General features: G+C 41.8%; 1 protein-coding gene across 1 annotated transcript; it reads right to left on the bottom strand.

The window, feature by feature from the left end:
• Nucleotides 1–1,591: 1,591 nt before the first annotated feature.
• Nucleotides 1,592–10,225, bottom strand: LOC115361247 (very long-chain acyl-CoA synthetase-like). Its single transcript, XM_030054623.1, has 10 exons — nucleotides 9,704–10,225; nucleotides 5,631–5,840; nucleotides 5,383–5,538; nucleotides 5,166–5,290; nucleotides 4,858–5,052; nucleotides 4,259–4,349; nucleotides 3,190–3,388; nucleotides 2,658–2,755; nucleotides 2,116–2,246; nucleotides 1,592–1,971 (listed from the first exon to the last, which is right to left on the bottom strand). Exons 1-10 carry the CDS (start codon nucleotides 10,158–10,160, stop codon nucleotides 1,795–1,797), a joined length of 1,839 nt encoding a protein of 612 aa, XP_029910483.1. The 5' UTR covers nucleotides 10,161–10,225; the 3' UTR covers nucleotides 1,592–1,794.
• Between the last annotated feature and the right edge of the window lie 791 nt (nucleotides 10,226–11,016).

Below are 11,016 nucleotides of genomic sequence, written 5' to 3'. Positions count from 1 at the left end.
GTCCTGTCAGGAGAACATGCTTTCTTGACAGTAGCTAAATCACTCCACAGGTTATATCCACAGCCCCACCTTGGCCCCGGCCCTGGTCCCAGCCCTGGCCCCAGCCCCAGCTCCTCTGTTCCCCGGTTTGAACATGAGAGAGTGGGTGGTGCTCCTGTCCTCATGCTCCCCATTCGATTCCTGGTGAATTAGTGAGAAATCTGTTTTGTATTAGTATAGTTTTTCTGATGCTGCTGTTAACATCAAGAGACTTAGTATATAATGTGACTGCTTCCCTAACAAGAGGGGCTCAGGTTTCAAACCCACCAGGTCTCTACATGCTGGGGTATTCCTGTGCAAGGCGGTGATTCTCAGAGGTGCTGCAACCAGCATGGTCATGCAAAAAGAGAATTTCTGGCTTTGGGAATGAATACAGTGAAAAAAAGAAGCACGCACAGCAGATCCTCAAGACAGAAAAAAAACCTTTTAAGGGATGTAGATGAATACATGAAGAATACATTTTATACATTTTCCTGTTTCTGCACCACCACTGCCAGATAGTACAACAATCACATTTAATCAATAAATCAGTCAGAAAAATCAACATTTAAGTCACCAAAAGTCAAGCATGTTTATTTAATGATTTGTCATTTTCATATCACCTTCTGACAGTGTGCTGCATGATTGTCTACTAGCTTAGTCGCCCAAAGCATAAATCAACATTTTTCATGGAATTTCACAAGGCAATTTATGCTCTCATTTTCATAATTTGTACAGTACAAAAAGCACAGCAGCTCTGTTTCCACCTCATGTTAACAGCAGCATGAACCCAACTGGTCTTTCCTGGTTTCAACTGCCAGTTGTGAGTCAGAGTTTCTGAGTTTCTTTATTTTATGTATGTAGGGTCAAAAGATGGATAGATAGATAGATAGATAGATACTTTATTCATCCCGAAGGAAATTCCCAAATGTCAGATGTGATGCTTAAAAGGAAAATTCACCCTAAAATACTCCTGAGATTGTTTAAAAAAAAAAAAAAAAAAAAAAAAAAAAAAAAGAGTGTAGAGTATAGACTGTTTGATATGGCTGTCCAAGCACAGAGCTATTTGGCTGGAATGAAAACCTTCACATCCTCGGTCGGCCCTCCACTGCACACTGTTGCTCATCCCTGGGCAGCACATAAACCAACAACTGAACAGAACAAGTTCAGTGGCATTATTTGGTGGCTGCTGAAACACATTCTGTGGAAAAATAGGAAGCAGAACCACGTTGCACTCATTTCAACTCAGAGCTCGCTGAACACTAGCTCCGACTTGACGGAATGGTTTCCACCTTGAAATTACAAGTTGGAAATGCGGGTACTGTTTCAGAGCTCTGCTTTCTCAGATGTCGGCTCAAATGACACCAGAACACGCAAAAATGGGGAAAAAACAGTCGCCTTTTGTTGTTTGTGGTAAGAATTGAATCAGTATGAGTATTTCCTAACCATGCAGTAAAAAAAATGCCCTGAGGGTATCCATTTTTCCTGACTTGATCCTGTGAACCGTTTTCATGCTTGTGCTTGCCAAGCTGAATGCTCATGTAAAAATAAGCTAATCACTTTTCAGTGCAGATTTCCTTTTATTCATTTTTTTTTTTTTTGATTGACACCATGAACGCCATTTTGTTGCAGGTTGGAAATTTGCGAGTCAGAAATTCCAAGCTCAAAGTTGACCTAAACGCAGCATTACTCGAGGGAAAGCAGGGATTACAAAGTAACTCCTAGAATGCATTGAAAATCACAGACAGATGTTGCACCACAGTTGAGAAACCCTCTTTAAAGTTTCATCTTCCCTGTTATGACAGAACTAAATATTTCCTGGGTAAGTGGAATGTACTTCCCTTCTCTTTCATCTAGAAAATACAACGGATCTGTTATTTTATTTGGGTCGAATCCCTCTTCCACCAGCTTCACCTTCATGTATTTGAATGTGCCTGTAATCTCCAGGGAATTCTGTAATCAGTCACATGACACAAAAAAAACAACATTGTAAGGGTAAAGAAATGTGTTAAATTTCAGGACCAACTAACGCTTGAAGGCTGAAACGTTTCTTTGCTATGTAAAAAAAGTGGATCGACTGGTCGGGAGTATATTTACCTGAATCCTTATGAAACGTGGCCTTGCATACGCTGGCAGGAACTTCTCCAAATGCTTGAAAACACCAATGCAGTCAAACTTTTCTCCATCTTTTAACAAAACAGCGGCCATTCCTGCTTTCCCCTCATGGCCTTAAAAGGGTTTAAAAAGAGAAACAGTTGCAAGAGGATGTTTTTTTCTGTCTTTTGAATCAAGAACCTTCATTTTAAACCATTAAAAAAAAAAAGGTAACATCTCGTCACTGATCTAATTCAACTTGATCTTAAATCCTCTAATTCATTTCAGGGACAGAATTATTGTAGCATATGTTCATTCTCCACTTATTCAGCGTCACTGTGCAGTATGGTGGCAATATGGTGTTCTAGTCTCAGTGGGAAAATAATACAAAGACAATCATTTGCAGCCCTTACATAAATGTGGTGAGAGCTTAACGAATTAAATTCCTGAATTCCTAACAGATATTATGACAGATTACCCATTAGATTAACCCTGAAAGGAAACAAACCTTCCTTTGCTGCTGAGGGAATACAAGGTGAAATTACCTGGCACATGAACTCCGTACACATTGGCTTCTTTGATGCCATCAGCCACGTTGATTACATCAGACACCTCATTTGTGGCCACATTCTCCCCTTTCCATCTGTTAATAAAGACGTGTTGGTTAGTGGTATAATACACTACTGTCTGCTAACTGGTGGGATTACTTTCTGTATCACTACACGACCTCACCTACCAGGGGTGAAAGCAAACATATGCAGCACTGAGGGGAGCTGCTGATACAGAGACAAAGTAGTTCCACCACTTAGCAAACTAGAGGGCTAGAAAAGAATGAATCTTAACTAAAAGTATTGTCGTGCATCCTTCAAAACTTTTTTCAGCTTTGGGTTGCCACCAGGTACAGCTCATCCATTTTGGAGAGGATCATTTGCTGACAGGTCAAACTTGGAGGATCTATTACACTCACATGGAGAAGGAAATGCCTCTATATGTTTAAGAACCCAAACTGTGACATAGTCGAGCTGCACGTCAACCACTTCCAGGTGTTTTGGTGACTGAGACGTACAATGACATCACCTGAAAGTGTCTCCAATGCGATCGTGAAAGTAGATGAAATTGTCTTTGCTGATACAGAGCATGTCGCCGGTGTTGAAGTACACGTCTCCTTTCTTGAAGACATCATGCAGCTTCTTCTTCTCAGTCTGCTTCAGGTCTCTTGCATAGCCAATAAACGGAGCCCTCTGTGTTATCTGAATCACCATCAGGCCAGGTTCACCTGAGGGAAACATAATGTTTAGCTTGATGTTGCTTCAAGTCTGATAGCGTGTGTGTGTGTGTGTGTGTGTGTGTGTGTGTGTGTTTGTGTGTGTGTGAAAATACAAATTACACAAGTGCTAAACACAACTGATGCCAAGTCCTACAAAAAGAGGTAATGCAGGGACAGCATAAATGAGTTAAAAATAAACCAGCTGCCATACTTCAGAAGAAGCTGTTTCAGTACAAGCTGTAACACCAGAAGCACTGCCTGGTGACTTTTGGACAGACGTAAGTAAACATGGAAGAATCAGATAGACAAGATACAAAAGAATTACAAACATGATGATTCCTCCAATTACTCCCAGTAACGTGAAAGGATGGAAGATAACATTCATCAAACCATTACAATTTATTAGGTTTGTTGAATTATAACTGATTCAAGTGCACCTTTTTGAAAACAGTGAAAATAAATTCTGTCGAAATAATAATTCACCTACACATGACGTGGTTCTCTTGGTTATTGTACACCTTTGTCACAGGAGTCATTTTGACACGAATAGCAGGTAATAAATGCGGGTGTTTCTACTGAGATTAATGAAGCTTCTGTTCCATTGAGGTCTAACAGAGCCGGGGTCCTGGTGTTGTTCATGCTGGTTCACTGGAAAGGCTCCGGTCCACATAAATGGAACAGAACCTTAATTACTAATGTCACCTTTGTTTACCTGCTATTTCAGCTCACACTGGCTGCTGCAAAGGTTAATAACCCTGTTGTTATTGTCTGACGTTCCTGTCCAAAGTTCACATGCATGGCAAACCTAGTGGATATTTTCTTATTTATTTTAATTAAGCGTGTATTTATCAAACAATGTGCTGAGACATGGTAACACACCTTTAGCAGCCTCTATGCAGAAACCGGACGAATCCCTCAGTGGCTCATCTTTTGCATGGTCATACTTGATCACAGCGTAAGGGAAGGCTTTCTGCAGGATGAAAAACAATGACCAAAAAACAAAATCACTGTTTAATGATCACAAAAGAAAGCTTTACTCCAATGTTTTGGGTAAAGTACTCTTTTTCCAACTTACCCAAAGTACAACAAGATATCAAGAATCATTTTAGGAGAGGTTATATGATGGAACTATAGCCACTTAACACCTTTATCCACTGAAGGTATAGGAAGATCTGACACAAGTTAATTTCTCCTAAAACAACTCTCGTTCAAATGCAAATGATACATTGTGTAAATAAACAGCTTTGGAGTTGCTATAAGGTTTATTTTTTCACTTTGACGGTGCTAGGCTAACGACTCCCACAGATTTCAAGTCTTTATGCTAAGCTAACAGGAAATGGACCACTGGACCCGAACCACTGGATGTACAGAAGTGAATAATGGCAATGAACATCTTGCCTCAGTCTGGGTCAGAAAAGGTGGATTTTTCCCTAAATCTTCCTATAATTCATAAGATGGGGCTAAAAATGGACACTTACCTTGTGAAGAAAGTTCACTCGCCCAACAGCACCGATCTTGCAGACATAATTGTGTATGGCTAGATTCCCTTCTGTCGCGCCGTAGAACTCTTTGATTTGGATGTTTCCGAACCTGTTTAAGAATTCCCTCCAAACTTCTGCTCTGATGCCATTACCCATGGCAAGTCTCACTTTGTGGCATCGATCACTGTCTTTCTGTCAAGAGAAAAATGTCAAGAAGCATTGTAAGCCTACAGGAAGCAAACCCCTTTTGTATGCATTTACCTTGCAGGGTAATGGTGCCATAGATGCAAGTAGTGTAGACGTACCTTTGGTGTGTTGCAGAGGTAACGCATAATCTCACCTATGTACTGTATGACAGTTACATTGAACTTTCTGCAGTCCTCCCAGAAGTTAGATGCAGAGAACTTGTTTCTTAGAACAAAGGTCATACCTAGAGACAGTAACAAGACAGTAATAACATCACAATCCTCCCAGGACTGTCATCCTTGATGCATACGCCTACAAAAACATGCATGGGCCTACCCCTTTCAATGGTTGCAGTAAATCCCATGAAGCCAGCAGCGTGGTAAAGCGGGAGGGTGGTATAGATTACATCACTGGATGTAATTCCCATTAGCGCCAGACCAGTAGTCATGGACATGATCCTGAGGTGGGTCATCACCGCTGCCTTTGGTAGCCCTGTGAGACACAAGCCAAAACAACGGGCAACCTGCAGCTGCTGCCTCCTTTCACTGAGGGATCTTGACACACTGGTGGCTGAAACAGCTTACCTGTTGTCCCTGAGGTGTATATGTAAACTGCTGGACTCAACAGGGTAAAATGTGACCTCACTCCACTTGGTAGAGGCTCAGTGGAGGCTTGGTTGACCTTGTCTCTGAAGCTCTCCATCCCAGATGTTTGACATTGGTCAGCCAGGATGAAAACTCTGACACTCTGCTCCAAAACATGTGGCAGGATCTCCTCAACAGTATCCTTATACTCTGGGAAACAAAGACAGGTTCATGTTTTATTGTTATATCTATATCTATATCTATATCTGTCTATCTATATACAGTACAGGCCAAAAGTTTGGACACACCTTCTCATTCAATGTGTTTTCTTTATTTTCATGACTATTTACATTGTAGATTCTCACTGAAGGAATCAAAACTTGAATGAACACATGTGGAGTTATGTACTTAACAAAAAAAGGTGAAATAACTGAAAACATGTTTTATATTCTAGTTTCTTCAAAATAGCCACCCTTTGCTCTGATTACTGCTTTGCACACTCTTGGCATTCTCTCGATGAGCTTCAAGAGGTAGTCACCTGAAATGGTTTTCCAACAGTCTTGAAGGAGTTCCCAGAGGTGTTTAGCACTTGTTGGCCCCTTTGCCTTCACTCTGCAGTCCAGCTCACCCCAAACCATCTCGATTGGGTTCAGGTCCGGTGACTGTGGAGGCCAGGTCATCTGCCGCAGCACTCCATCACTCTCCTTCTTGGTCAAATAGCCCTTACACAGCCTGGAGGTGTGTTTGGGGTCATTGTCCTGTTGAAAAATAAATGATCGTCCAACTAAACGCAAACCAGATGGGATGGCATGTCGCTGCAGGATGCTGTGGTAGCCATGCTGGTTCAGTCTGCCTTCAATTTTGAATAAATCCCCAACAGTGTCACCAGCAAAACACCCCCACACCATCACACCTCCTCCTCCATGCTTCACAGTGGGAACCAGGCATGTGGAATCCATCCGTTCACCTTTTCTGCGTCTCACAAAGACACGGCGGTTGGAACCAAAGATTTGGTTCAAATTTGGACTCATCAGACCAAAGCACAGATTTCCACTGGTCTAATGTCCATTCCTTGTGTTTCTTGGCCCAAACAAATCTCTTCTGCTTGTTGCCTCTCCTTAGCAGTGGTTTCCTAGCAGCTACACTATATTGCCAAAAGTATTCGCTCATCTATCCAAATCATTGAATTCAGGTGTTCCAATCACTTCCATGACCACAGGTGTATAAAATCAAGCACCTAGGCATGCAGACTACTTCTACAAACATTTGTGAAAGAATGGGTCGCTCTCAGGAGCTCAGTAAATTCCAGCATGGTGCTGTAATAGTAATGTAATAGGATGCCACCTGTGCAGTAAGTCCAGTTGTGAAACTTCCTCGCTACTAAATATTCCACAATCAACTGTTAGTGGTACTATAACAAAGTAGAAGCGATTGGGAACGACAGCAACTCAGCCACGGAGTGGTAGGCCACATAAAATCACAGAGCGGGGTCAGCGGATGCTGAGACGCATAGTGCGCAGAGGACGCCAACTTTCTGCAGAGTCAATAGCTACAGACCTCCAAACTTCATGTGATCTTCAGATTAGCTCAAGAGCAGTGCGTAGAGAGCTTCATGGAATGGGTTTCCATGGCCGAGCAGCTGCATCCAAGCCTTACATCACCAAGCACAATGCAAAGCATCGGATGCAGCGGTGTAAAGCACACCGCCACTGGACTCTAGAGCAGTGGACACGTGTTCTCTGCAGTGACGAGTCACGCTTCTCCGTCTGGCAATCTGGTGGACGAGTCTGGGTTTGGTGGTTGCCAAGAGAACGGTACTTGTCTGACTGCATTGTGCCAAGTGTAAAGTTTGGTGGAGGGGGGATTATGGTGTGGGCTTGTTTTTCGGACGTTGGGCTCGGCACCTTAGTTCCAGTGAAAGTAACTCTTAATGCTTCAGCATACGAAGACATTTTGGACAATTTCATGCTCCCAACTTTGTGGGAACAGTTTGGAGATGGCCCTTCCTGTTCCAACACGACTGCGCACCAGTGCACAAAGCAAGGTCCATAAAGACATGGATGAGCGAGTTTGGTGTGGAAGAACTTGACTGGCCTGCACAGAGTCCTGACCTCAACCCGAGAGAACACCTTTGGGATGAATTAGAGCGGAGACTGCGAGCCAGGCCTTCTTGTCCAACATCAGTGTTTGACCTCACAAATGCACTTCTGGAAGAATGGTCAAAAATTCCCATAAACACTCTCCTAAACCTTGTGGAAAGCCTTCCTAGAAGAGTTGAAGCTGTTATAGCTGCAAAGGGTGGGCCCACATCATATTAAATCCTATGGTTTAAGAATGGGATGTCACTCATGTTCATATGTGTGTGAAGGCAGCTGAGCGAATACTTTTGGCAATATAGTGTATTTGACCATGAAGGCCTGATTGGCGCAGTCTCCTCTTAACAGTTGTTCTAGAGATGGGTCTGCTGCTAGAACTCTGTGGCATTTATCTGGTCTCTGATCTGAGCTGCTATTAACTTGCGATTTCTGAGGCTGGTGACTCGGATGAACTTGTCCTCAGAAGCAGAGGTGACTCTTGGTCTTCCTTTCCTGGGTCGGTCCTCATGTGTGCCAGTTTCGTTGTAGCGCTTGATGGTTTTTGCGACTCCACTTGGGGACACATTTAAAGTTTTTGCAATTTTCCGGACTGACTGACCTTCATTTCTTAAAGTAATGATGGCCACTCATTTTTCTTTAGTTAGCTGATTGGTTCTTGCCATAATATGAATTTTAACAGCTGTCGGCTGTGTAGTAACCTGACTTCTGCACAACACAACTGATGGTCCCAACCCCATTGATAAAGCAAGAAATTCCACTAATTAACCCTGATAAGGCACACCTGTGAAGTGAAAACCATTTCAGGTGACTACCTCTTGAAGCTCATCGAGAGAATGCCAAGAGTGTGCAAAGCAGTTATCAGAGCAAAGGGTGGCTATTTTGAAGAAACTAGAATATAAAACATGTTTTCAGTTATTTCACCTTTTTTTGTTAAGTACATAACTCCACATGTGTTCATTCATAGTTTTGATTCCTTCAGTGAGAATCTACCATGTAAATAGTCATGAAGATAAAGAAAACACATTGAATGAGAAGGTGTGTCCAAACTTTTGGCCTGTACTGTATATAAAAAAAAAAATTCAGCTAAATTATGTGAGGCATAGGTTTATCCAGAATTTGATGATATATTTGCTGTAGTTTTTTGTCTGTGGCTTAAAATTCATCACTCCACTGTAATGGACATCACGCTTCAACAGCTATATTTTGCCTATTTTTTTTTTTAATGTATTGAGCCAGTGGTGTATTATCTATGTAATAAATGTGGTTAGTGATTGAATTTTCACTTGAATATGTTAATTAATAGCCTTTTCCACCCATCAAAACATCAACTGTTCAGGTTTGACTTAGCTTAACTTAGCTTGAGTTTTCATTTGGAATAAAAACTTATGTAATATAACTAACTGCACCCACTTAGTTATACCTACGAATGTATACCTGTATATGATGCACAATTATGCATAATTAGGTACGCCAGCTACCATTATATTTACACAGGGGATGCGGATACAATGTCTTTTTGAGTCATTTTGCAATTTAATAGGGTCCACAAAATCTTGAGCAGCCACCAAGGCAGAAACGAGGGACTGATTGAAGAACAAAACAGGATGAACTGCTAGTTAAAAATTAACAGTAGCTCCAGACTGACTTTGGTGATAAGTTACATACGAAAAGACTGTTAAAACATATTACCAAACTGCGTTAACTTTGGCACAAAATCCTAACTCTGTCTCTTTACATTCTTAGTTATACCTAAACTTACCCCTAAACTTTTTAAGATGAGCTGAACATCATCCTACCCAGCACTGATAAGGGCACACAAGTGTTACAGAAAAGAAAACATTGCATTAGTGAGAATTATTTGCACTCATTATTTGGGTACAGGGTGGTGCTTATCTTTAACTTCAGTGAATAAAAAATGTTAACTTAAGGCTAATAAAGAATGGGACGTATGAATATATCAGTGAATACAGGGCATACCCTCAGCTGCAATCAGTGCCTTTGCCCCACTGCAGTGGAAACAATGCAGCAAGGACTGAGACTTCATGTTGTAGTTGAGAAACGCGACGGGGCATCCTAACTTCAACAAGCCCAGCCACAGCCAGAGGAAGACGGGCTCGTTTCCCACGAGGAGAGCGGCTGTATCGCCCTCCGTAACCGCGCCGCTGTCCAGCAGCGCTCTGGCGACTTTGTTACTGAGTTTGTCGGCGTCTTGGTAGGAGTACGTTTCATCTTTGAACAGGACGAACGGCTTATGAGGCTGCGTCTTCACAACGTCTAGAAAGCGGTCTAAGATTGAGTAATTTCTCTCCCTGTATCTGGAGACACGGAGCCTCACTCTGAACAACGTGATCAAGAAGTGGACATCTTGGAAAAAGTAAGGATTGCGAATTAAAAGTCCAATGAAAACCGCCGCGCATATTATCCAGATGAGCATATTTAGTCAAAATAACGTTACATGCGCTAGAGTGGCTGCAAGTCCAAATGTTTTGACGTTCTTATACAATCTGAAGTGGGCGTGCCTCAAAGCGGGGAGTACACTTCTTTTAATTGTCAACATGTGTTGACTTTTTTCCTGCAACCTTGCATCTGCTGCAGTTCTTTGGAAATGCTATAAGCACTTCGGGTGAATTTTGTACTTTTTGTACCTTTGCCATGGATAAAGATGGAAAACAGCACTAAGGGAAATGCTCCAGGACTGATCACAAGACACCACCAGCCCGCTGCCCTTCGCTTATCAAGACTTGGGGACATTGTAAGCACTCCTTAGCACAGACAATTAAACGGCCAGGGACCATTGTGGCTACAGCCTACCACCATATCTCGCATTAGTTTTATCACTTTATTTGCCACTATAAACCAACTACATGTCCTGCAGACATGAAACTCCCTCCCATCTGGTTTATCTTCACAGAACCACACTTAATCTGTAAGTTCTCCATATAGTGTACTAATAAACACTCCTGCAAAGATTTTCAAGTGGATTGCAAGTACTTTTCTCAACACCACAAGTATCTTTAAGATTAGGGAAGTGAATTGAGAGGGAAGAGAGGAGGGAAAGTTTCAGTTTTTCACTCCTGCCTTAATCAGCTGATATCCCTAAAGAGTTAATCTGATTACGTATTTAAGTGTGTTATTTGTTTATTTATTAATCAATAGACATTATGTATTAGTTCAGATTAGTCTCAAACATTGTCATGTCAGTATGTGCCTTGTTTTAAATTTAGCCCTACAGACTTTTCTGGTGAGGTTTACCTCAAAACAGAGGAATTACCACTGATCCAACATTTGCA

Source organism: Myripristis murdjan, chromosome 6 (assembly GCF_902150065.1).
Source record: "Myripristis murdjan chromosome 6, fMyrMur1.1, whole genome shotgun sequence".
Lineage (NCBI taxonomy): Eukaryota > Metazoa > Chordata > Actinopteri > Holocentriformes > Holocentridae > Myripristis > Myripristis murdjan.
The sequence above is the reverse complement of the archived record's forward strand: the minus strand, read 5'-3'. Positions and strand labels throughout refer to the sequence as shown.

What these genes read in the sequence shown, in the direction of transcription:
- LOC115361247 (XM_030054623.1), bottom strand. Translation starts at nt 10,160, where the DNA reads ATGCTCATCTGGATAATATGCGCGGCGGTTTTCATTGGACTTTTAATT. An exon ending in GGCACTGATTGCAGCTGAGG is followed by an intron (nt 5,841 to 9,703) that starts GTATGCCCTGTA and finishes TTTGTTTCCCAG; the next exon opens with AGTATAAGGATACTGTTGAG. An exon ending in GAGTGAACTTTCTTCACAAG is followed by an intron (nt 4,350 to 4,857) that starts GTAAGTGTCCAT and finishes TTCATCCTGCAG; the next exon opens with AAAGCCTTCCCTTACGCTGT.